The following is a 27,937-nucleotide window of genomic DNA, read 5'->3' on the forward strand; positions in this document are numbered from 1 at the left end:
TTATTCTCATTTAACAAAGGGAATATTAACATGTTGATGCTAGAGACTGTGGTTCATGGGGGAAAAAAAAAAAAAGACAAAAACTCCAGGCTAATATATAAATATAATTCACTTCCATTTCCTATGGCAGCATGGAAGGGCAGTTCCCAGGTTAAAACCTATCCTGCTCTTGCTCTGGCTGGTAGGACCAAGGTTGGTCTTTCTTTTTGACTTAACACCTGGTCATTGCAAGAACAAATAACAAATCATGTAGAGTCTGAATTACCTCTCTTAGCACTGTTGTGGAAACATGTTGCCAAGTTTGACAACTGGAAGGCACCACATTGCTTTGTGAATGGGTAAGATTCAAAACAGGTAACACTAAGGACACCTGCAATGTTCAGGCATAAGATGTCTAAACCTATACAGTCTCTCAAAAACCGACACTTTTGTTAAAGCACGCTAAGAAATGGCTTGTGTTACAGATTTGCTTCATCTTCTTTGATGTTAATGATAATTGTTATGGCTCATAAAGCAATATTTCAGTAAATATGCACAGAAATTATTTTTTTTTCAGTAGGGTTCACACAGACTAATTCAAAAATTAGTCTTTGATGTGAATGCAAAATTATCAAAAAAAGTATCAGAAAATAGCCTTGGAAAAGAACAAAGTAATTGCAAATCGAAGATAAAAAATCTGTAGTATATGTATTTTATGCAGCATTTTATCTGAAAACGTAGGGACTACCGTAAATTTAGTATGAACTCACCTGTGAGAAGAGTTCTTAGGAAACAGTTTTAGCTTCGAATAGTCCTTAAAAGTGGTGACTGGGTATGCTGCCTAGGTGTCTGGTGGTGGCTGCTACGCAAGCGGCATTCACCCTACTCTGGGCAACCACTAAAGGGGCACTTCCATGGAACCAAGAGCGAGGGTTGCACTTTATTGCCACTCAGAAAGGGCAGCAGGTGCTAGAAAGCCCAGGCTGCAGGAAGGTAACTTGATAAAAAAAAATACTCTCCCTCCAGTTCTGGCAGAGCAGAGCAGTTGTGAACGAGTTAATCTTTGTCTCGAAATAAGTTCCTCCAAGAAAGTGAATTACAGCATGGTCCCATTATATTAAACACCATCCTTGCTTTCTTCACGTTTACACACAACACACAGCATGCAAGTACTACCTGATAATCCATAACCTCTAGCCTTCTAGAGTATTTTATGCAGTATTACCTTTTTGTTCACATAAATTCTTTCCTATTGATTTATACCGTCTCAACACACAAGGGAAGGAGATGCAACAGCATCACAAAAAATGCAAAACAGCATACTAAGTACTCAGAGTTTCCCCATAAAACATTTTTTGTTGAAAATACATGCTTTAGAGAGCCCTGACCGCTACCAACAAATCTTTAATGTCTGTTGGTTTGTTGTTGGTGGTTTTTTTTTTAATTTAGGGGTCCAAGAGACCCCTCAATATATATAGAGAGATATAAATCATTCACTAGAATCCAGTTTAAGAAAAAGCACAAAGCCCCTATATTTAATTGATCTAAGCAAAAAATAGAATCCACTGATAAATACCTCTCTTTTCTCTGAGAAAATGATTACAATTATTACTGAAAGTAATATATTTACTTAAGATGTAAAGTAATTAAAGACTTGAACAGTTTCAGAAACTCCACAGACTGGTGACAATTCATTATATTTAAGACACAAGCTGCTGTCCAAGTAGTAACTCAAAATTTTTCAAAAGCTTTATAACAATTTCTTTTCATAATGTATAAGGTACATGAACATTTTACCAAATTAAAACCCAAAACTGTTAACCGTTATAATGCTGAACTATGGCTGTCTAAATAGAAAGATAATTCATGAAATGTCATATGAATAATTTGTTAGATTTTGGGATAGGAAACATCCAGGTAAATTATTCTGCCTGACCTTAAAAATTCTAACGTATGCTAATAGCTGGATTATAAAAATGGAAAATAGCATGGGCTCCCACTTTGAGATCTGATTTATCATTTTTATTGCATTTTCATTACCTAAACAAAATTAGAAACAGTATCTTCAAAACAGCAGTTAAAGTTGATATGATCAGGCATAAAATCAGGCAAGGGCACATTTGGCAACTATGTATTTGCCAGATTGACAGCAGTATTGTAAGCTTTCAGAATCAATAAGTTTTCTCGCCACAGTTAAAGGAGAGGTTAGTAATAAATCTCCAACTTAATGCAATAGGCATAATTGTAAAATACAAACCTCCCCCTCCCTGCACTATTAGCAGCCGATATCAAATGAAACAACCGTCACAAAATAGGCAATGCACTTCATATTCTACTGTATAGACAAAAAGATTAAGGGAAATGAAAAAGGGGCTGAGAAAAGGAAAGCAAAAAAAAAAAAAAACAACCCACAACCAACACAACCAAGCCACCCCATCGCCAGACATACATTAAGCTAGTTTGACAGCACCATTGTTCAGCTGTCCCATTGTCAGACCAAAAGATGTATTCAATGCTACAATGTCTGCTAGCAAATAAACAAAAGACTACATTTTTCAAAGCGGGGTGCCAATTCTACAATAATTCTGTGTGTATGTGCGTGTGTCTGTGTGTGTCTCTGAAAAGAGTAGTCGATGCTGGCCCCCCACTAAACCTTGGAACATAAGAGAATATATGTGTAATCCCACATAAGGGAGCATTAAGATATTTTTAAAACATCTTCAAGTGGTAAAGACTAGGTAGAGCATTAGAAACTATTTACATAGGCTAAGTGAAAATTAAAGTGGTATTTAGGGCAATAGCTCTAATATGGAGTCTCCCTGAGCTTTTTCCATGCTTATTCCATGCCCAGTGCATAATAATGAAGCAGGCAGATATATTGCAAAGGAGGTGATAAAAGAAATACTAGCTCTCATTTAGAGGTAAGAAAAACAAAAAAAAATAATTTTTTTTCCTCCTTGTCCTCTCTGTATATTTGTCGTCATAAATGAAATGTGCAATTCTAACTAGTGGAAAATGCTACTTGCACACAGCAACGCCTGTCTTTTCATTTAAATAGGGAAACTACTTAATACACAGCACGGTTATAGTTGCAGCGGGCCCAGGCAACTCAAAAGCACGCGTTAAAACAAAGGAGACAACATACCTTAAAAGCAGCTCCTCATTTCTCATAGTAACAGCGGATTTGGGACAGCGCATGCTTTCTGCACCGATATTCTCAACAAAAGCCAGTTCAGAAGTGCGCTCAAACATCAATGCCACAGTAGCTACTCACTAATGGCTACTCTTTCTCTCTCTAGTCAGACGCTGAGTGGTGGAGCAAAGGGGCCCCTGCAGATTCACTAAGCAGAAATAATCCTCTCTGACAAGTTATGTTGTCTGGGCATATTTTACATTAATGCACTGTGCTGCCTATAGGGGTCTTGTTTGCGTTCACTCTAGCCTAGCTGGTGTTAGCTCTCTCAATTACCATCCAAAAAAAAAATTAACAACACCCCCCCACACCCCTCCTCTAAAAAAAAAAAAAAAAAAAAAAAAAAGAAATTATATATATATACAACTGAAAGAAAAGGGGCAAAAATCTATGGGCAAATGAGGGAAGGCTTTCCCCCTCTGGAAGGATGCATGTTTGATATGGATCTTTTGTTTGCCCTGTGAACTAGTTGAATACAGTGGCAAACAGATGCTGTGGCTCGTGAGGCTTGTGTACTTTAAGGGAATTGGGTTAGAGGCTCTTTCTGGGGCTCTGGAGTCGCAGCTGGAGCTCTTGCTCTCTCCCTCCTTCCCTTCCCTGTTCAAGGCTGAGTGGCTTTATGGGACCTGCCAGCTCACATCAGAGAGACTGGGGAGTATTAATGCAGGCACCTGGGGATCTTCTTCAAGTTTTCAGTTTTTCTTCGCAATTTTAACCCCTCCAAATTTCCTCTGATTTTAACCCCTCCAAAACACAACTCAGTTACCAAGTAACTGAGTTTGCTCTAACCCAGTCCCTTACACTTGGCTTTGGCAGAGCTCTCTCAGACTGGAAAGGGCATTGCATTATTCAATGATTCACTCACTTCCTATGTATGAAAGGAACTATAGTGTGACACTGATTTCTGGGACACAGCCTCTTTGGCCCTACTTGGGAGATCCGCTGCGTAATTTGTACAAACAGGTTGTGGTCTTCCCACTTGCCAAGGTAGTCAAAGGAAGGTTTATTTTCTCATCTTTGTTTCAATTTTTGCTGGGTAAATCTTTACACTACACAGCTACTTTTGAGGCAGGAGGATGGTTGCGTTTTTTATGTTATTTTTTTTTAAATCTACATCACATACTTGAGTAGGTGCTTCATTAGTAGATTGAAAAAGTCAACAAGACCTTGATGCTTTTTCCAGTCAAGGCTTCTCTGCACCACTGTGGCAGTAAAATGCATCTTTAAAATTACTGTCATTTCCTCTGAAGTCCTGTTAACATACGAATGTGCAAAACTCAATAAACACAAAACATCCAAAATCGACAACTAGTCAAAAGCCCAGTAGGAATCAAACACACCAAGCTATAGATCTGGACCTCAAAATTTGAATTCAAGCTTCCATAGACTCCTGGCTATGTCTGTGCTTGGCCTGAACCTCTTTTCCTACATATATTTTACTGCTTTAAAATTTACTGCTACAGTATCCTGATGCAGTGCTACTGCTTCTAATTCCTTAACAGAAGGCTGGCATTTAGGGACTTATCTTTTTGGTAAACTTCAGTCTGGGAATGAAAGTAAAGAGGGAGCCATCACCAGTATAAATACACTGATAGCAAGATCTTGCCTTTCTGATAGCAGCTGTAAACTTCTATTAAGGTCATAAATTGTTTGCAACAGAAATGATCATTTTGTTCTACACTTCTTGCTGAGTACTGTGAGACCACAGGATTTGTTTCAGTCATTCGGACAGAACATCTGCCAAATCACCAAAATGCAAGTTAAAAACCAAGCTTAGGCATAATCTACTTTTAATACTGTAGAGAGAAAAAGCTGAAGATGATAGTTTGGGAAACATGGGTATCATGAAGGACTGCAAGTCAAGACAAGACAGGTTTCAATTTGCTTCCTTTTCATCTGCAAAACATGACCAGGATTCTAGTTGCTCTTGTAATAAAAAATAATACATCATTTTAATGATTAGCAATTCAAACCAATTCCATGTTAAATGTCATGCTCCAAGGTCAACGGAGACAACATAGCTTGTACTTCATGCTAAAAATATCTGAACAGTCATGGAAGGCGGCCAGGAAAATACTCAACCAACATGACAAATCCCATACCTCCTGCCCCAAATACTAAATCCATTACCACCATTTCAGGCATGGCCACCAGCACTCCAGATTCCTCCTCCTTCAGTGTTCACCTCCAAATGACTTGGGCCCAGCATAACTCACCGTGACGCCTGGGCTGCTCCAGACCAGTCTCGTGCTTGTGAGACTGATGTATGAGAAGCAGCAAATACCAGAGTATGCTACAGAATATACAGCTGAACAGGAAGTGTCAAACAGTCTGATAAACTGCTACAGTTTTCCAAAAATATGGCAGGGATCAGCATCTTAAGACACTACCAGCTGAGGGAACAAAGCTTTCTTTTGAGGCGGGAGTAGAATGGCTCACACAGAGCCCTTTGGTGGGGAATCAATGGGCTTCTGTTGGGCAGCTCCACGCAGTTGCAAGTTCTTGATCGTTTCTGTACTTAGAAAGAAGGCAAAGCAGCAGCAATAGGAAATAAAGTGAAGTATTATGGAAGGACTCATCTATGACCAAAGGAATAAATAAAGAAAAAGAAAATAAAATCCACAAAGCAGTAACACCGACAGACAAAAAGAACCTATGCTTTCTATCACATAATGAAACGTCTGACAGAACATCTGCAGAGGGATCACAGCTGCTAGGAATAAGGGGGAATATGAGTATTATTTTTCAATTTAAAATGTACTAAGCAGGAGTGCCTTTAAAATAATATGGCTAACGGGAAGATTAAAGCAGATGAACAGGGCTATCTGGCTTCTTTCAAGATGAAAGTCCAGCTGTGGAGTTTAAATTCAACATTTAACATCAAAATTGATGGTAGATTCATAACTGATATGTACATATTGCAGAATGTTCTGCCCACGTTACATATAGTGGAAATTTAGTAGTTTCATTGCCCAGTACTTAATGTAAACCCAAGCCTTCTACATATGGCCTACAAGTTTGCTAAATAATTATGTGATGTTGCACATCCTTGAAAAGCCACTGGAATACCAATCATTTACAGAGGCGAAATGATCAAAACTTCCGTGGCAAACCAGTAACAGTGAGTGATTTATATCAATTAAAAATATGCCTTCGGCCTTCTACTTCAAATTATTCTTTGACCATTCCATTTGTTTACAGTATTTTAAAAATATTCAGAGGCCAAAATACAATGCCATTTTAGTACACTAAACAAGCAATACTACCAGCCAAGCAATGAACTGCATATCATGACAGAGAAATGGTGTACAAGCGTCCAGGACAACAGCCCAAAAATCATGAGTACAATCATGAGAGGAATTGAAAGCCTTGATTTGTTTTCCCATTTCACCACACATCCTTATGTCAGATCTTACGCAAGCCAATTAACCTCTTGCTCACATCTCCATCTTTACAATGGAAAAACCCGATAAACTCCAAAGCAGTGTGACAGTAATACAGAATGGCAAAAACTATATAAACCACTGTATTATTGTGAGTCGCACAAACATTTAAAATGTCTTCTCACAAGGGGGACCTGCAGGCTAAGTCTCAGTTATCTGCTGTTCTGTGTAGTTATTTAGGCTCAAATCACATTGGTTTTGTATAGGTGTGAAAAGCTACTCTTTAATCTGATAGCATTTTACTGTTTTAGATGGCTAAATCCCACCTTTGAAGTTGAGCAATTAGTCTAAGCTAGTCATCTAGGGTTTCTCTATTGTCAGCGAGGAGAGATTAGTTGTACTAAAAAGCATTACCATCTCTCTCCATTGACTACAAAGGGATTAGATCCCTAACTTTTAGATACATGTATTAGGCAAGATGAATCCCACCTACATGCCTAAAGTGAAGGTGAGAAATAGCATGTCTCTGTTTCAGCATGGAGCCTTGTTCTTCACAGCACTTCCAGCATGCTGGCCGTGCTGGGACTGCTGGGCGAGAGCAGCTCAGATACCTTAAGAACGTCCGGCACTTCCAGAAGTAGCTGTAACCTGCCTGCAGGCCACCTACAGCAATCAAGTTGTAGCTAGGCAAGCCTACCAAGTCTGAGGCATACCTATACATTACGCCTATGCAAAGTTTGAGGTAGAAAGGAAATTGGCCTCCACTTCAGAAGCAAAGCAAGTGGAGTCTTTCCAGCATGCTTTGAGAAAGCAGACAGTTCATTTACGTATCTCCTCCTAAAATCTTCTAGAAAAATGAGCAACTCATTGCCTGCAGCTCTTATGTTATTAGAAATCATGGAACACGAGACCAGGTGTTGGCAGAACAGAGTACTTCACTGGTGAATGCGAGTAGCAAGAAATGGGCTATAACTCAAAAGGCTGTATCTCATTAGGTTTTACCTTGGCTCTTATTGCGGTTTTTGTCAATTTTTATCTAAAACAAATGATTGCATTTTTGTCTGTTTCCTCTGTTGATTTGGGGTTTTCTGTTGCTTTTTATACAGCCTTTAAGATACTTGTACATGGGAGATCAATTTTAGTCCCAGACTCCAGCAATCTGACATCTAAAATACTAATTTTATCAGGAGAGCAGTAACCACATGGTATTAGACAGTCCTGCATTTGCTATTTGTGTTAGGCACATACATACAGGTGGAGGAATCCCTTTACTGTTACAGGCCGTGAAAACACCAGACACAGAGACACAGTTCCTCACCAGTAAGTGCCTTAATTCAATGTCATGGTAAAACCATATTGATCAGCTGTAGAAGCAGTTGCATGTGTGCAGACTGTGCTGTCTTCAGGACAGATACTAACTCTGTATGTGTTCTATGCATTATTCTTACCCAGAGTACCTGCAGGTGTCATCTTTGTGGGCAGGAAGAAGAAAAATATTTTCAAGCTCCTGCAGTAGACATGCAGCAAATCATAGTTTTTTGGTATAAGCAGGCAACAAAAACAGCCTAACATTTGCCCACATCTCCTTTTGTCTGTCTTAGTAGGTCTTTCAGCCTATGCCTAGCTTTCCTATCGGAGTCATGGGGGTAGCCATTACTTTCAGACCTACAGGTAGGTCTGGATGGTGCAAAAGGTCTTTTCTAGCCTTACATTTTCACCCGGGAGCATCCAAGGAGCATCATGAAAATTAAATAGCGCAGACAGAAAACACAGAAGTCCAAAATGTTGCATAAGTGCTGAAAATTAGTATTTGGGCAGCAGGAGAATAAGAAGATTTGTATTTAAAACATACAGCACAACTGGTATCTACTGTTTCTCTCCATTCAAAACAGTGTGCGCCGCCTCCCTCTAGTATTCAGCAGTGCTGACTCTGCATCTCAGCATCTGGAAGACAGAGGCACCAGAAGGAACAACCTCCTCCTATTTACTTGAATGATGGGCTCTGGTGCTTCCCTCACCGTCAACAGAGAAGGGGCAAAACCTGCAGCTTGTGCAAATCACAAATTCTATCACATAAACACATATAAAGTGCGCTTTCTAAAGACAATACATCACTTGAAACAACTTGCGACTGGCCAGGTTGTGATTGCAGACATGGCTACTCTACAAAGCAAATAATTTATTTGGAAAGATCTACATGTCATAAAAACATCTGGCCTGCAACTAAAGGGAAGGAGGAGAAAGCTGATCAAAAAAGCAAAGAGAAACAGAGGAGGCCACAGAGCACCAGATCTCAAAGAGACAGAAAAGAAGGGAGCGAGAGAGAACAAACACAGCTGGTTATAGAAACATTTATTTTCTGATTTAATTTAAAGCCTATTTAAGGTATAAGTAGAACTTGCTCTGTCTAAACAGGAATATCTTCATTTTACACTTGTAGTAATGCCAAGATAATCACTTCTAGATGTGCCATGTGGAATATCAAAGACCTCGTGCTCTTTTGAGCACCATCTAAAGAATGTGAACCTGCACCATATATACAAATGTATAAACTGTGTTTATTAACAGATACGAATGAAGGTGGAAAATGGTAATAATTACAGATGAAAATTCAATGGCTGCTCATCCTCAAGTTAAAATTAGAAATAGAACCACATTTAACAGTTTTATCGAGCCTATTTTAAAATGATCTTATGGTGCTCTATGCAGAAGGTTCATTTCACAAATCCATGAAGTGTATCCAACACTGGGGATGAACATGGATATTTAAAAACAAGATATCACCAGAGAAAGGGATGTTCAACAGAAACTCATGTAGAAGTGAAAATAAGGAAAGGGTTCAGTTTCTCAGATGTGGGATCTAGATGAGTAGATGACTCTAGATGAGAGCATCTACCAAGAGAACCTTTGGCAGTGAAAGTGATGTGTTAAGTGGACCTTACTCCTACACTATCTGACATGAAATACAGGCTTATTGGAACAACTCATCATCCATCAAGTTGCCTGTAAAGGTAGGTAATATCGCGTAGTCCTACATGGAAGGGAAAGAAACTGAAAGTTGTGTAATCCAAATCAGATTAAGTGATCTCTGGTTGCAAATACTGGTTGAGAACGCTTGATTCATTATCTGATAACAGTCAGACTTTGAAGAAAAGAGTATTTACAGAGTATGTATTTCCTTTTACATATGCTCTGAAGAGAAGGAAATGGATCAAGTTCTACACGGCTGGCATAAAAATAAACCAATAATTACAAAATATGTTTTTATTATTTTATACATGAATTAGCACAAACACTTGTTTCAGCAGCTTATACCCTCCCTAATTAATTTTTTGAAAATAAAGGAAAATTTTGAAAATAAAGGGAAAAAAAATCATGTCACTTTTTTAATACTTCAAACTCCCTATCTAATATGTTTTATCCAAAGGATACTCTTCCTTTCTATCTTCTCTTTTTTGTCTTTAAAAAATCTATTAGCATTGATTAAAAAGAAAGAGCTGGCATATAAATCTTCAGTTAGATTTATTACACAATACATTTTTCTTTGACCTTTCTCATGTCATCTGGCACTTGACTGTTTTGTGCAAGACGTTAAAAAACGACTAGAGTTTTTTGTGATTCTAGCACTCAAATTCACAGAGTTTCATAGGGCCTGTGGTTCAAAGTTAGCATGTTGATTTGTGGGGAGAAAGAAATAAATCAGACCCTGTGAAAACACCCAGAAGACGAATGCATTTGCAAATCCTTGACGAAAAAACTGGCCAAACTGAGGTTCTAGGCTACGGGATTCCTTAAAATGTCAGAGAGTCAGTTTTTGAAGAGAAAGGTCTTCTTACCAAAGAGATGGTCAAGGGAATCAAGTGCACCCTCAGTAAGTTTGCAGATGGCACCAAGTTGGGCTGCGGGGGCTCTGGGCAGGCGGGCCGAGGGGCCGAGGCCAGTGGTGTGAGGGGCAGCGGGGCTCAGTGCCGGGCCCTGCCCGTGGGGCACAGCAGCCCCCGGCAGCTGCGGGCTGGGGGCAGGGGGCTGGGAACTGCCCGGGGGAAAGGGCCGGGGGGGGCTGGGCACAGCCGCTGGGCAGGAGCCCCCAGCGTGCCCAGGTGGCCAAGGGGGCCAGCAGCGCCCTGGCCGCTGTCAGAAGCGCTGTGGCCGGCAGGGCCGGGGCAGTGCCCGTCCCCCTGTGCTGGGCACCGGTGCGGCCGCCCCTCGGGGCCTGGGCTCAGGGTCGGGCCCCTCAGGGCAGGGGGGACGCAGAGGGGCTGGAGCGTGTCCAGAGCCGGGCAGGGGCTGGGGCAGGGGCTGGGGCAGGGGCTGGGGGGGGCGGCGGGGGGAGCTGGGGGGGTCATAGGGAAAATTTCTTCACTGCGAGGGCGGTCAAGCCCTGGAACAGGCTGCCCAGGGAGATGGCGGAGTCACCATCCCTGGGGGTATTTAAAAGACATGTAGACACTTAGGAACATGGTTGAGTGATGGACTTGTCAGGGCTAGGTTAATGGTTGGACTCAATGAAGGTTCTTTATGACTCTTAAGTTCAAATTTGCTTTTATTAGTCTGTCACATGACTAAAAATTAAACATACTTTTTAAAATAGTGAGCTACCTAGGGAAAACACTGCTTAAGGATATCGTGGCAAGGCAGAGTGTTAAGATACAAAAATCTTGCTGAAGCAATGGAAGCAGCATAAGAAGTAGAGTAAGTCCACTGCAAATAGCTTTTTGCCATGGCAGAGGTAGGCTGTTCCCACTAGCTCAAATGCTTTAGTGGATGATGTAAGCATATCCTAAGACACAGAGGGAGAAGGGCTTAAGCAAAGCTAAGCTACCTGAAAAAGGTACGATCCCAGTTTGTGAACAAACTGGATTCTAATTCCAAGTCCCAAAGTGACTGCACTTGCTTGACCAAACTCTTTGTATAGCAGGTTCCTTCAGACATGCTTTGGCTTGGTTAATGCCACTTAACTTTGGGGACTTCACAGAGAAGTCCAAAAGCATAATCACCTTTGGCTTCCAATTCAGTTCCAATTCAACCCACCATGAATCTCCCTTTGTCTAGGCAAGAAGTATAGGTCAAGTTGGGTGAAGCTCACCATCTCAGTTAAGCTTAAATAACTGGATGAGAAGTCTCCATGTCTACTTTGTCCACAAATCTTGTTTCCAGAAGATTATTTAGGCAACGGATGCCGACCTGGCAATGGCATCCTCTCTTGAAATGGGCTGTGCCATGCTGCCCATGGCTTTTTCTAACCCTGATATAACAAAGATGTACATGGACTAAGGATGTACATGTGGCAGCTCCAAAGTGCCTTGAGATTATCCTCTGCAAAAAAGCAGGTAACAAGACACTCACTTTCAGACACATACCACGCCACACAACTGATAAATGCTTTTAATTCAAAGAAAAGGGCTTAAGAACAGCCATATAGATTTTACCTACCCCCTTACCATAGCCAAACACCACCAGACTCCTCAGCGTCTCATTTCCCATAACCAGATGTTCAGACACCACTTGTCAAAACCAATTTCTGTGTTTCCAGCAGTGGATTTCTCACAACACTTACCATGTTGCTAGCACCAAAGGCTCACAGAGTCCCAGGAGACTTTGTGAAACGAAATGGCAACGGAGGGAAAGGCTGGAGGGCCAAAGGGGTGCAACAACGAATTGAGTCGTTTTCCTAAATTCCTACCACTTCAGAGCTCAGTAAGGTAACACTGTGGAGCTGCACAGAAAACGGTGCTTTTGGGATGTCTGTCTGTGTTCCTGAATGATTTGGCACAATGCATGATCAGCACACACAGCCTTGTGGGACCCCATCCACGCTCAGCCAGACACAGCCTTTCAGTGCTAGCAGCGTGTTCAGTGCTTCAGCAAAACCTGTGCTCTGATCTTTATAAGTGCCAAGAAGTCAGTTAAGGTGTTTACATATTGCAACATTAAATGCTTGGTAAATTGCCACATCATTTTGTGCTTTCAGTGTTCCCAAATCCACATCATTCATCTTTCTTCTGCAAGGCCAAACCCTGCAAAACTTAGTGAATGCACTTAACTCCAAATTAACACCCTGTAAAAACAGTTCCTCCCTTCTTCTCATACACTGTTATATGTAAAATCTACACCCAAAGTTAATTTCTTGCTGACCTTGTGCTGATTAATGCAAATTAAATTACATGCTAATTGCCCCAAATGGTTTGCATGCAGCCCAGAAATCAGTTGTTTTTGCTGGTGGTAAAATACATTTGTGATTTTTTTTACACAGTGGTTACATTAAGGCATTGTTAGTCTTCAAAAATAAAGATGTTTTTGTAGCACCTTTTAGAAAGAAAAAAAAAACCCAGACAAACCATACCCAACCCCACTTAAAAAGCATTATTAAGTTCTGATCCAGTCTTGCAGAAACCTCACTTCTACCTCGTGGGAGGTATTTTATGGCTCGTTCAGAGCTCAAGCTCCAAGATGCATTTTACAAAACCTTGAGCCAGTTTTGTTAAACCCATCACTCCCTAATCCCCTTGTGCTTGTCAGCAGAGTACACAAGCACTTGATTTTGGACATCTGATTTGATAAGGGGTGGGGGAAGAAAGGAGGGGAGGACTGCTATTTTAGATAGATCCTACAATATTCTTGCAGTTCAAGAGAGAACAAGGAATTATTTCAAACAATAATACTGGGCAGAGATGCTCTTAGAAATGTATTGTGTTCTAGGATATCAGGGTCGTTTCGGCACTGAGTCTGAATCCCAGTCATCAGACCTGATATATGATGGTTTGCTCGGGCTCTGGTTGGCAACTGGCATGGGGATCAAATCCAACAGCAGGTAGTGCTTAGCTTCTTGGCAGTCCCTGGAGAGACTGCCATTTACAGTACAAATGCATTTTGCATTTATATCCAGCAGCAGGGATAAAACTTGATTTATGTCATGAGGAAGCTAAGCGAAAAAAGAACTTTAAACATGGTGTTCTCCAACAGAACAGTGGTTCCTTCTTCATAGGCTCTGCTGCAGTGAGTAGTGACACACCACTCCATAGTTTATCCCAAAACCGGCAAACAAGATTATGCTCATTTTATAGAAGTGGCGACACAGAAATGTTAAGTGAATTGCCCAAATTTACGCATGCAGCATGAGGCAGAGCTGAAAACAGATTTTGCTGAGAAAAGCAATGCACTTAGATATTATTCCCATCTGAATACTCAAGTCTAGAGAGGATTTAAGTCCTTCCTGCCCCATTCACAGGCAATAGATGACCAGACTATAAAGGCACACACCAGCTACTCCACATGCTCCCAGCCACACAAAACATCCTTACCCTGACAACAGAACATGAGATCTGGCAGCAAACAGCCCAACTTCCACAATACCAAAGACTATAAAGGTTAGACCATAGAAAGAACAATGGAGGTTGAAGACACACGTCATGGTCATTCCTGTTCTAGTCATTCAAAGACTGATCAGGTAGGATGAACTGATAAAAAGATGGTGTATGCACATGGTAAGCCTTAACTGACCTGATGCCTAGGAGATGTTCAGTCGTTTGGTTTGTTTGGGGTTTTTTTGGTTTCCATTTTTGTTCCATGCTTGATGCTATTTCTCCCTTCCTTCCTAATACCCATGTTCCTGTTTGGCCTCATTTCAGTAGCAAACCTCCTTTCTCAGACATTCTTGACTTTGACTTCTACTACAAGCTGTGGCTGCCAAAATCCCAGCCCCCTCGCACTAGAGACAGTAGAATTCACTTGGTTTTAACCATGAGTTCAAAGTCAGTGTTTAGGAAGCTTAATAACCGATACCTGAGTTTATAAATCTCCTCAATTCAGAGACGAAAGTGTGACCACCACCACCAAGAGATCTGCCCCATAGCACAACCCTAAGGGGGCTTGTGCTGTTGACTAATAAAAGTATTCCCCCTCCGAAGTTTTTCCTGAGCAGAGATTATCGTGTCACACTCTGTTAAATTAGGTGTGATGGGTCTGTCGTTAGGATTACTCTGTAGAAGAGACAGCTTGGAGGCTGCCAGATTCATTAAACATCTTCAGTGGGGCTTCATGGGGGCCTTTCACTTACCCTGAACAAACAACAAACACACCCTTTGTGCTCAAGAACAAAGGGAGTTTTTGCACTTTTGTTTGATGTCAGTCACAACTGGAGATTAAAGCTGCTGCTCTGTGGATTTCAAAGTTGTCTCCCCACTCCAAAGCTGCTCCTCTTGCTGTTTGCTAGGCACTTCAAAAAGGTTTACAGCTAAAAAACCCCAAACAGAACAATATTAATAACAATCAGCTTCAGAAACATTACATATTTTTGGCATTTGAATGCATTTCACTCATAGATACAACTGAGGAAACAAAGTGCAGGCTAACATATGTGGAAACTGTGTCTTTCTTAATCGCTTGGCATCAGGGATTGGAAAACTCGATTTGTAAACAAGAATTTCTGTGTTAAGACTGAAGCATGGTAGGCTCTGACCCAGTGATAAAATATGTAGCCCAGCTGAATCTGGGTTTGGGGGAGAACAGTTTCTCTTTTCCTAGCAAAGGACGCAAATGGAGGAACTTGTATTAGCCCCGATAAAACCCAAGTTATGGCTTCTCTTGCATGCTCCGATGTGAGTGAGAGATGGATGTTCACTCATATATACTACAGACTGCTTGATTTTGGATGCCTTTTCTGAAATCTGTAGTATATACCTGTGAACAGCCATCTTTCAGCAAAGGCATCCAAAACTAAAGCAGGAAGATATCTAAAGGAAGGTTACACCTCTCCCCATCTCAGGGAAAACCCAGCACACATGTAACAGGGCACACGTAGGGAGAGTCCACCACCTCCACATGTCACTTCAGGATATCTAAAGCAAAACAAGGTGAGCTGCTATAAAAGCTGCAAAAATAAGAATAGGTATTGTCCAATTCAGGAAAGAAGTAAATCACCATCAGGAAGTCAAAAGAGCTCCCTGAAATGTCACAAGGAGCACCCAAACGTAATGCCTAGATTGTATGGGAACCTCTGTATCCCCTCTGATCTGTAGGGTCTAATAATTTACATCCTCATCTGTGATGCAGAGGTCAGCAACTGCCCGTCCTCCCAAAACAGCCTGACACACTTACGTGTAGCAGCACACTTCCCACCTGTGAAGACAGGTTTTTGCTTTGTTTGACTGTCCCTCTCCACACCTCCAGCTACAGAAGTCAATCAGATAGAAAACAAATGATAAACTAAATGGAGTTAGTTACCTAAACCCTTCAGTGCTGTCAAGAGGTGGATGGGATCGCTTTGAATATAAGAGTTTTCCCCTTCAGCCAAGATGTAAAACATCAGATGGCAGAACAGGAAATGTGAGAAGGAGCCACAAAGGCAAGTGACTGATGGAAAATGCCTTTCAAAGCAAAGGATTAAGTGTTTCTACAGTTTACCTGTGCAAGAAGGTGAACATTTTAGTGCTGCTGGATGTAAACTCTCTTTGAATGGCTGCATCAGTCTGAATTTATGTTTCTTATAATTCTGCCATAATCCATCAGTAAGGAAAAAACAGCTCTGTTTTCCACCTAAAATAATAGATTTCATGAAACATGGTTTGTGTGTTTTCTTCTCAAATCATCTTTCTGTACTGAGTTTGAACTAGGTGCCTATTCAATCTTCTAGATCTTCCTCACATTGACACCACACACCCCATCCATTTATTTCTTAGACAGTTGAGCCATATGACTTGGTACACACTTTTAACCCAATGCCAGGGCATGGCTGAAGGGATAGCATAGAGAAATGTGTGTAGTGATTCAAAATCTGCTAAACCAGAGCTTAGCCAAAGTACACAAGTGGATTTGATTTCTCATTTAAAGCCCTTTCTGTTCCAGTCATGTTTAGAAGTGTTGAAACTGTCAACAAATTCTGACATTTGGAACTTCTTCTGGGGCCCAGCACAGCTCTTACACTACTCTTTCAAGAAATACCATAGGAAGTTTTATAAATCCAAGCAATTTGGGGACAATTGGACAAACCCTGTGATTTGAAGATGATTTTTGCTTGCCAGTTCTTCCAGTGGTCCATCTGATGGCACCCAAGCATCTTATTTAAAGCATCTGGGTTTTCTGATGATGCTATATAAAGAACAGGCTACAAAACATATTTCAAGATTTTCCTGTTTCACCGGTTAAGTGAAGGCTGTAAATTTAACAGTTACTCAGAGGCCCACCTTGCTACACTGGCTTAGTAGTCCCAGTATGAAAGGATCTAATTATTGCAAGCAGCAGTAAACATGGTTAAATCCTTAATTTTCTGTCAGCAGACTCCTTTGGACATAAATTATGCAGAATGCCTTACCAAAAGTTATGTGCTGATGTAGATTGGTAGCACAGCGCTTTAATACGCAGCAGCCCCAGCATTAATATTAGGTTTGCTTTAAATAATGAAACAAAAATAAAAGTATTTCCCAGAGAACACAAACCATAAAGATGTAAAGTCATAGTTTGGGCAAGAAAATAAGTTGAGTAGTTCAGAGAATCTTCATAAGCACTAAGCAAGCAGCCAGGGGATGTACTCAAGGGGTTTCTATTCCACGAGAGCTTTCCCATTCATTTCTGTGTAGTTTAATACTAGAGCCGATCATGTTGAAGTTCATTGTTACAATCTAAGGCAGAGTTACAATATGCAGAGTGCTCACTTGCTGCAGATCTCTTACTGTACCAAAATGTCTTCATCTCCTTATTTCCAGCTCATAAAGCTACACCGGGAGGGAGGGTGGGCAAGATTCTACTTACAAATGGTACCATTTCCCCAGAGCAGCTGTTATAGGTAAGGCACTACAAAGTGTGCCTAAACCCAAGTTGCCCACTGATGGCAATCCAGGGAAGACAGATGGCAAGTGGAAGAAAGAAATGAGAACACATACTGTGAGGGTCGTATACTGACAAAGTCAGGATGCAGCCAGGGAGAGCAGACAGATCTGGTAGGAAGGACACACTCCGAGACCCCACCATTGAAATGCTCACTGGGGTGGAAGTACAGTAGTACTGGCAGAGACATACTGCAAGAAGAAGTTTTCCAAGACCATGTATGATTTCTCTCATTAGCTTCGTCAGCTCTTATTGCTTCTACCCCACTGCACTGCTAACCCCTGAGCATAGGATACTCACACAGAATAGATGAAAGCTGGCACCCAAAAATCAAGTTCTGTGTATCACCAATGCTTGGGTAGCCTTCAGGGTTGGCCAGGTGACTGTCCCTCTAGGCTGAAATGCCTATGGCTAGAGAGCATCCAACTGCTCTCTGCTTTATCAGCTCTCACAGCTGAAAAGAAAAACTTGCCAAGTTTAAGTGCCTGGATGGAGGCACAAGGCAAGGAAATACAGAGACAACAGCACAGCATGGAAAATCCAGTTCTTGGCCTTAGTGCCAGGTAGAGTAAAAGACATCCTACACTTTTCCAGAGCCTGAAGTTCATGCACCGTGAATCAGTTGAAGGAGTCAAAGGGTTCTGGCCTCGAGGAAAGGGTTATCTAACATTTTATAATAGCAAAGAATCTATTCTATATTCTGTCCAGCACAGTTCAACTTTACTACACTGCTAAGTTCTTTGAAGCCCTTGACCTCTACTTTCTGAAACAGAAGAAGAATAGGAAAACATACATTCAAAACAGATTATGATATTCAGCTGCTCCTAGGAAATTCTCTATGCAGCACCAGTAGATCAAATTATTTTCATTATATCATTTGGTCACAAAGAATAGTGACATAATTAGGGAGCTAAATAGCAACAGTTTCCTTCTGGTAAATTTGCTGTAGCTAATTTTGTTAATAAGACTGATAATTGTTTTACGCTCATTCAATATGTTAAGTTTACCTAATACTAAAACCAATCAGAACCTTTAAATTAATTTTTGTTTCATTTCTAAAAGAATCAATGTCATTATTAATCATAAAAGGAGTGCAGAGTCAGAAGACGATAAATCTCCTTTGGGCTTATTTGACTTTCATATTTATGGTTTGGATAAGGTTATTATGAAGGAATTTTCAAGAAATGATTGAGGAGGAAAGGGAGGAGAGTGAGCTAGAAAATACTGTGCTTGAATGCTGTGCTACTATCAGCTTCAGCAGAATGTATGCAAACAGTTTGATTTCTTTCAGTTCTGCAAACTTAAGCATGGTGAAAGTGTTCAAAATAAAACAAACTGTTCATACTGCCAGGCTACAGAGCCCTAAGATGTACAATTTCAATATGTTTACGAGTGGTTTTACAAGAAAACAGGAGAAGAGATCTGGGGCATAGAACTGATTGGATTTTGCATGCCTGGCACCAGTGGTTTTGCCTTTAAAGCATTAGAAAAAAACGCTCACTCAGACTACAGTTGCCTTTGTTGCATTTCTAGCTTCACTGCAAAAAAAACCAACCCAAAACTACAACACAGCAGCTATTTTAGCTACACTTCTATGTCTCAATAAATGATAATGTGGTGAAACGTCCTAGATAAATGCATCCAATTTTCACATAGCCAGTGTTGCTTGCCCACATCACTTTTTACATGCTTTGACAGGATAAGGTCAATGCCCATTGGCTGTACAAGGAACGGAGAATGTCATCGGTGTGGCTATTGTCATAGTAACGTTCCAACTCGGCTTTGGGAGGTGGCAGCCCCTGGTTCACCGTGCGAGGAGCTGCATGCTCACAGGCCCACCAGTAACTCTGTGTCTTAACAGACAGGACAAACAGTGCTTTCAGTTTCATGCAGCACTGTATTTTTACTATTGTCTGGAAAGGGAAAACACATGGTATGTTATGCTGTGATCAGAGGTAATCAGAGGGGGCTTTTTTCCCTAGAACTTAAGCCTTCTGCTGAGGAGGATTTCAATAACACCTGAAAGCCATACATGCCCGAATGTGGATCTGAATTCTGCCTTTATCTTCCCTCGGTTACTCAAGTAATCTCCCACACTTCAAGATCTATGAAGTGCATGGCAGATTTTCTTCTGTATTCATCCCACCTGACCGCTGTACCCACAGAAACAAACCGACAAAACCTAGACACCCCCTCAGCACAATCTGTTACAACTGCCCACCGTCAAATACCAAACAAATGTTTTTTGAACATATATGATGGAACACATTTCACTGATAAAATACACAACATGTGAATGATTAAAACAGAAATAACTTCAACAAAAGCATCCTTTGTCTTTCCTTGTATTTTTTAAGAGACAAACCTATCAAAGGGAAATGTTATGATAATGTATTGCCATGCTGAGTTAATTGTCAATTGCAAGTTACTTAAGTGTACTTTAATTATATGTTTAAAGCCTTATTTTCAACTCTAATAGCTATTAATGGTAGGAAGAGAAAATGAAACCAATTTTCCCTAACTTAAAGTGGAGCTGTATTAAGCATAAGTGAACAAAATTCTAAATATAACAAATTATTTAGGTATTTCAGCTAATGGGAGCCCACACTGTCCATATTTTAGTCTAGCTATATACTACTTTCCAGGCAGCACTTATATATGATCATGCAGTATCAAGTATGTCAGAGTTAGGGAAGTCAGATTCAGTTCTTCAAATGGTATGAAATCATTCCCAAAGACTGAGATGGCTGAACTGAAGGGAGAACAACATTCCCAAAGGATTAATTCAGTATGAAAACCCAAGAAGATGTTAAACACGGCTTTCAAGGATTCCTTTCTCCACAGATAGAGAACTGTGTTTCCTAGATAGTTGACTCTATGGACACAAAGCCAAATATAGCTTTCAAATTCCTAAGAGCATTTGAGACATCTACAGTTAAGCTCAAGAAAATATTTTTTGGGTGCCAGAAATTCCATCCCCAAATAATTTCCATTCACTTCAATTGCTCTACTATACTTTGCAACACAAATCTGCTCCCTTTCCATCTAAATGCGTGGATTTTGCCAGTCTGGTGTGATTTAAAAGAATATTACAGTCTTGGATCATCTGTTGTCCCTTAAGTCAAGAAATACGACCAATTTAAGACAGAAAATCCATTAACCTACCTGGTACCTTCTGTCCTGGAGATGCCGTGAGTGTGAACAACTAATTGAAAGGTGTTTGCAGGTTATTCTAGAAAAGACCTTTCCTAACTCATAAATCGAAATAAATAAGATTGAATCTTTTATGGGAGACAGCACAGATGACAGCAAGACACCTTCCACAGTCCCATGCTGTTTTTTTAAACCTGATAATTTTATTAAGGTATTTAAGTGTCAAATAATTTGATAATAAAACACACAGAAAAAATTGTTAGTGATACGAAAATCGGCCCTTGTCAGTCATTACAGGTTCAGCAACTTTCCTTTACAGGACAAAAAAAAAAAAAAAAAAAAGCTGTACTTTCATTACTGATTTGCTTCTTGCATTAGCACTTCTGTAACAGGCCTATGAAGCCTAATTCCTTCCTATTCCATTTTCATTAAGAAAAAAATTGCAAGTCATCTTCTTTCTCTACCTTGGGAGCAAGGTACTCATTAAGAAAAGCTGTTTCACTCAATCATCAGGTTTCAATATGCTTAAATTAAGCTACTCCTAAATCTTACAACTATACATTTCAGCAAAGTCACTTGAAAGAGGAAGATTTTTAATGCCAGGGATGCTGCAGTGTTAAATCTCCTTTGTGACTATTTTGTTGTGCAAGATCCCAGAAATGGGTTATGAACCTGCCAAATGTCAACACGTGTTCTTGTTGATGGATTTTTAAAGCTAAGTTTGGGGTTTTTTTGCTTTTATGGCATTTAAAAGCAACCTTTGTATAGCATCAGATAAGCTTTATAACCAAATGTCTCTACATCTACACATCTGAAAGAACATATGTTTAGTTGTTTGTTGCCTCCCTTTAAACAAACAACATAAATAGAAACCTCTGGTACAGTGCCTCTCTTATTTTTTTAAAAAACTTCCAAAAACAAAGTAAACCCTCCAGAACCTGAACAATCCTACCACGTGCATGTATAATGGCACATGCTCAAGGCAACAGCGCCTGGATGAAACAGTAAATAATGAATGTGATTTCTAGAAGTAGGGACAAGTCCATGTGTGGTTTGTTGTTTTTTTTTTTCCTTGGGAATAGGACTCCTGTGCTGACTACTCTGCTTATGTACCGGAAGACAATATTTGTGGTATATATATTCCCAGTTCTCATTCAGATGAATGGAGTAAGTAGTCAAGCACAAGACTTCCAACATTAACTCCTAAATTGTCCTTCACTTTGGTGGGTCTCACCTGAGCAAGAATTTGAAACTTGGATAGTCATGTCAAAAATCTGGTAGTTTTGTTAACTAATCTTTCCAGGTCCATTTGGACTCTCACTGGGGTGACGCTGCAACAAAATGGGTCAAAACTCCAATGCCCCTTCCCATGGGAGTCTTTAGCAAAAGGAGAGCAACTTCTACGATCTCAAGAGAAAACAGCGTTCCCACTGACTGGTGTTATTACCTTTAAGCCCTTGCCAAAAAAAGCTGCAGATTTTCACTCGTGGATTGAAAGAACAGAAGAGAGGAAAGAGGAAATGTTATGCTATGTAAACAAATACTCTGCCTGAAGGGGAATAAAAAAACCCACTAAACCTGCAGTCAAATATTTACACTTGTGAAGATTCAGGCAAAACATCAAATCAAGCTGTACAGTTAAGAGCCCCTTTCTCTTCCTCTCTTTGCTTCATTCTGCATGTCCTTTTCTGCTGTTCCTTTCTGTATTGAGAGCTGCAGCTATAAAGAAAGATCATCTGTGAAGCCAAAGAGATGGAGCTGGTGGCTGACTGGCTGGCTGGGGACCCGAGGATGGCCAAGGGTCATCCTTGGGGAAGGGGCTACACCAGCCATGCTGATCCCTCTGTGAAAACCATTCATATTCCTAAAAACTGATCCAAACTTTTGGGGACCTTAGGTCGTTTTTTACCTGCTTGTATGTTTTATAAAGTTATTTAAGTATTTGGAAAGCCCCATCATTCCTTTAAAGTAAATACTTTGTAAGATCTGATTTTTTCCTTGAATTTTGTTTTGCATGGAAAATTAAGTCCCAAATCTTTTGAGGTACATCAGATTGCATTTCAGCTAGACATTTATTGCAGAAAAGGTCTGGAAAGAAGATGCCTAAAAGATCAGAGTCTTCTTAAGCTCATTCTGTATAACCTCTGTGCATCTGATAATCACAGTAACACAACACTTTCCTGCCTCAGTCTGTGCCTACCACCTAACTTCATAGTAATTGCTCCTCAGCTGGGGAAAAAAATAGAGCAAACTACATGGTATTATTATTATTTTAACTCAAAGGCACTTAAATCAATATTTCATGATAACAGTATCAAACAGCTCTTGACAGAGGGTTATACTCCGCTTGACCAAACCAGCAGCATTATTTTTAAATTGCCAAAATAATTTGTTCTGGATATGTTTTTGAGAAAGGAAAGAGTAAACAAATATTTTCAGTTGTTTTCCATCACAATCTATTCATTTTCCCTATCACTGCTACTTTTAAAAACATCACCAAATAATTAAAACTCTCAAAAGAATATATTTAGAAGACTGTCACATAAGAAGATGACATCTTACAGAAAGGGACTTCTCTGTATATTCAGCTAATTGATAGTTTCCATACCATCAAGTCTGTCTGTGTGTTTTATTCTGAAACAAAAACTAATTTCATAATAAGCAGCTAGGGCTAGAAATGAGTTTCAGTGGGTCACACTTAATCCCTTTTCATCTCTCACCAAATCAATCACTTGCTTCAAAAAATACTTAATTGCCAAAACAAAACAATTAGCAATATCAAACAAAGCATTTTCTTTCCACACTCTCCCTCTGGTTCATCAACATTCATCTGCCTGTCTCGCAGATTTTCAGATGCTCTGACCGTCCATTCCTGTTAAAGATCAATGAAAGCAATAATCACTCAGAAGATCTGAAAAATCAGGCCCAACTGGGCAGTCCTAATTAGCAGAAACTTCTGAAATACTGTATGTTTCAAGAGTTTCATAAGAACCATGTGCTGCATAGTTGCCACACTTAAAAAAAAAAATATTTTTTCTTTTTATTTTTTAGCAAAGGAGAAACAACAGCTTTATCCACACTACAGAAGTTAGGGATGAAATATCTATCAGAATGCTGCTCTGGATAAAAGAGCTGGAGACATACACCGATCTATTTTTTTGTGATATAATTGATGGGATTTTCCATAGAGCCCCAACAGGCACAAAAGCAAAAAGATACCAGTAACACCAGCTGCCCTACACGGTGCACAAGCATTCAGCGTGGACATTTTGCCTGATCTACATTGCCTAGCCCCAATCTGAATCCTTCCCCCGCAGCATCCTCAGATGCACCTGCAGCAGGAGCAGCTGGTAGCTCAACACCCCAGATTTCTCTTTGCAGAGCTGAAGAGCTCGCAAGAAGAAAGGGAGGCTGCCCTCCCTCCTCCATCTGCAGTAGGGACAAGGTTACTGGATTTTATTTCACGTTGCCTTGAATAAACTCACACCTAGAAAGGGCACCAGCACAATTTGGGCATCACATGGGCAAAGTTCTGTGTTCAAATTTTCCTATAAGCATTGCAAAGCAGAAAACCCTTTTCAGCACTGAGATAATATTATATATGATGGCCCTTGCTCCCACTCACACACATATCCGCTCTCTGTTGCAGACATCTTATACAGGGAACTGAACATAGGTGTAAATTCTTTCCTACAGCTGCTTTATATTCCAGAGAGACATAAAAAGACTTTAATGTAAAAGATAATCGCTCTTCTCATTCCCACACTCGTGTGTGTATTATATGAGCAACCTCCTGTGAAAAATGTGTTGTGGATGCTTTATGTGATGATAGCTTTACTTTTACCCATAAAGCAGCTTTACACCAGTGTCAGTGATTTTCTTGGATATATTAGTTTTATTATTGTAGCCCTCACTGGCCCTACTCATGCACAAGGATCACCTCAAAGACCAAAGGGCCTGCAATCTTCCTTAATTAGATCAGTATAAACGACATCAGAATTTGGTTCTGTTCCTTCGTTTCCCAGCACACAGTTACTGTCAGTGTAGGTAACTTTTCACGCCAGTGATTCTTATGCAATAAAATTCAATGGATTTATTTAAGTTCAACAGATTTTAATATTATACTTTCAAGAAAGGAGCAAGTCTTTTTCTTCTGATGTGTTTTATTTTGTAGTAAATAGGCTGCCACACATCAATTACAGCAATGTAATCAATGTAATCTTTTCACCTTTTCTGGAAAAAAAAATCCTAACCAAACAAACATCTCCCTCCTGGAAAGCTCTGTTCCTCAATAGAAACCCCTGAATTTATGTTCCCCCAACTACTCACAGTTTATCCAGGTATCCAGAGACTCCACTATCCATGAAACCAAAGGGAAATTATACAGTGATTGACTTCATAGCTACCGCAATTTGACATTGTGCTTTTCAACCTCCAGGGTCTCAATTCTTACTTGAATTACACAGATTAAGTATAATGGCACTAATGAAATCACAGTCGGTTTATAGAGGTGTAAAACTGAGAACAGATTCTGCCCTAAAACTCCACCAGTACAAAGACATGACCCTATCAGTAGAAGCTGAGCCTCATTCTGTAACTGTTGTTATGTGGTAGACTAAATTGCTTTCAGATTGCACACACTCTGGTTTTAATTTTACGAATTTAGATGGATATAAACATTGAGGCTGTAAAGAGAGATTTGTATCATTAAATATTCTATGATTGCTTAAATTCAGTTTGAGAAGGTGCATTAGATTGTTGGAAGCCACCCTTAAACGAAGTAAGAATAATATATGTAATGCATCATCACACCTGATGGTTTATATGATACAGCTACCCATTATTTCAGATTTTCATGGAGTTAAAGAAAAAACCCAACCAGTCTCCCCTTTTCACTATTCACTTAATTGCTTAATATTTTCAATAGTCATTCCCTAGATCTTCTCATTCCTACCTGTAGCAATGAGGAGCAAGGCAGCCTATATTAATCTCATTCAGGCATCACTTACTGCCACTTATATACTTGCATTCTAGATAAGCAAAAGGGTTTTGGGTCTGAAAGACATCAATATCTCATTTTTACCTGTGCTCCAAACATGAGGACCACCACTATGGAGGGCTAGGAATAAAACCAGCATAGAAATAACAATTTGGCCTTTGGTCTGTTACAGACCCTTCTCCACTGCAAGGTCTGATTTTTGCTGTAACTTTAAAAATATGTCCCTGAAGCACGAACCCCAATGAGATAGCTGCAAAAAATGCAAAGCTCACTACAGAATAGCTGCTGCAGGTTATTGCAGGTAGTTCAGAAGTAAATCCAGCACCAAGAGAGTCCAATTCCAACATAATCACAGCTGGATTTGTTTACTATGTCCCTCTCTGTATTTTGGTGAAAATGACATGGTGAAGTTTGTAAAACTATCAAAAACCATAATACTTTAGAAAGCAAGGGAACAGTCCCATGTATTGTGGCTGACTTCGTAAAGTCTTACTTTCCCCTGATACGTGTTGACTTCACTCACTGTGTTGCACTCCCCAGGCTTTGATCCTGACAGCATCCCTCAGAACCAGGCTCCCTAATTTCACCAGATGTGTGCATACATTCATCTTCACACTGTTGATAAAGTACATGTCTGTTGTCTGAATCTGATCTTAGATCTGCAACTTCTTTGTAGGGCAGGTTCACATTATAATCATGCAAAGCACCTTAGAAACAGTGTTTAGATGAAAGAATTTTTTTAATAATTAATTCTGTCTATATAAATCTCCTACATCACTTGTTAAATCAGTGTATTAATTAGCACTCTTTGTGGCAGTTTTGCAGGAACAACAGTTTTCTCTCCCTGGCACCCACTCTGACAATGTACACTAGTAGGCAAGCCTCATTCCTCTGCACATCCCTCTGTCCTGTGACTGCACCTCCAGACCAGCTAGCAATTTTGTTTTAGAAAACCACAGCACTGAAAAGCAATGCAATGAAATGTCAATGCTCAATTAATAATTGTAAAGATTCACCAGGGTTTAGTCATATTCTTTTTATGCCTCCACCTGCAGCTCTCCAGAAGACAGTAACAGTCACCTGGAAGACACTATTACAATATGAGCTGGCTAGTGGCTAAATCAAAAATAGGTTTTATTAACTGTCATTTCAGAAGGATACCATTTCAGCTACCCTGAAACAATATATGTTTATTTATGTCCAGAAGTTGCTATTAAAAAAGCTTCTAAGACATAACACTGCAACCGCTTTTCTCCAGCAGCCCTCAAAAATCCCCAGTGTTTTAATTGAAGATGCTTTTTTGTTTGGCTTTTTTTTAATCTGTATATACAATTATCTCTGTAGAGTGGCACAAATGCAAGAGAAAGCAGTTGAAGGCAAAATGTTTTCTCAGTTCAAACAGCATCACATGATGCTACATTCAGGATGGCATGCCTTTGAAAAGGCACCGTCAAAAATCTGAAGGCTTCAGTATATTCTTCATCTAATATCTGTTCTGGATAGCACTTGCAAAAGACACTCCGCACTTTGATCAGGGAGTTATATTTAGAAAGGACTACACAAGCCAAATGATTTTTTCAACAGATTCATGCCTTGTTTTCTGTCCACTGACTATCCAAATAGGTCCCTGGATGGTGATAAGTGAAGGCACTGGCTTTAAAAAGGAAAAAAAAAAAAAAAAAAAAAAAAGCATAGCTCATCACTAATCAGATAAAGCAAGAGATATTATTTATACTGACGATGTACTGTTTTCACACAACTTCAGATTTCACACAACTTCAGAGGCCTCAGTTTCTCAAACCACTGCGCTCATCTCTAAAGTCAGTGAGACTTAAACAAATGCTGACATGCTTTGCTGAAACATGGCCTTGAATCAACATTCAAATTAATAAAGAAAAAAAAAAGTACAGAAGACACCACGCACCCTTTGAGTTTTATTCCTAAACAGACAGTCAGGCAGAGGAACGCAAAAGATTTTATATCGGAACGTGCCAGGCATTGGGAATATGAACCAGAGGATCTGGTTCCAACATCTTTTGCAATAGTACTGGGCTACCCTTTTTTTAATTATTATTTTTTTAAAAGAAAATCCATATATCTATTATGGTAAGTAATTTTGTCACACTGCAATGACTAGAAGACGATCCTCATAGAAATCAAAGGGCTTTTAATCCAATGGTATATGGTCAAGCTATCACATTACCCTGTTCTCCATTGTCTGAAATTCTGCAGAATATCTTGACTGCTGGAGGTTTTGCTCTCTGCACTTACATTGCTTACTGTTGTAGCATAAGAGGAGGAATTTCAACATGACAGCAATAATGAGAATGTAGTCATTGAAGACAGGGTCTTCAGAAAAGTCAGGGTTGGTTTCTACTAAAGAGCATGTTAAAATTTCCTACTTCTACT

At 39.9% G+C, this 27,937-nt stretch overlaps 1 protein-coding gene across 7 annotated transcripts in view; it reads right to left on the bottom strand.

The window, feature by feature from the left end:
* CELF2 (CUGBP Elav-like family member 2) overlaps window positions 1-27,937 on the bottom strand; it is a 379,621-nt gene that overhangs the window by 259,719 nt on the left and 91,965 nt on the right. For 3 of the 7 annotated variants that reach the window (XM_037388910.1, XM_037388901.1, XM_037388900.1), the window contains exon 1: window positions 3,125-3,256. The exons of 2 other annotated variants lie outside the window; for them this stretch is intronic. In XM_037388910.1, the coding sequence (XP_037244807.1) occupies window positions 3,125-3,231 (107 nt within the window). In that variant the 5' untranslated portion in view covers window positions 3,232-3,256. Of the gene's footprint in view, window positions 1-3,124; window positions 3,259-27,937 lie in introns of those variants that run through there. 2 more of the 7 variants (XM_037388907.1, XM_037388899.1) reach the window with 2 other exon arrangements.

The sequence above is a fragment of the Falco rusticolus genome, chromosome 5 (assembly GCF_015220075.1).
Source record: "Falco rusticolus isolate bFalRus1 chromosome 5, bFalRus1.pri, whole genome shotgun sequence".
NCBI lineage: Eukaryota > Metazoa > Chordata > Aves > Falconiformes > Falconidae > Falco > Falco rusticolus.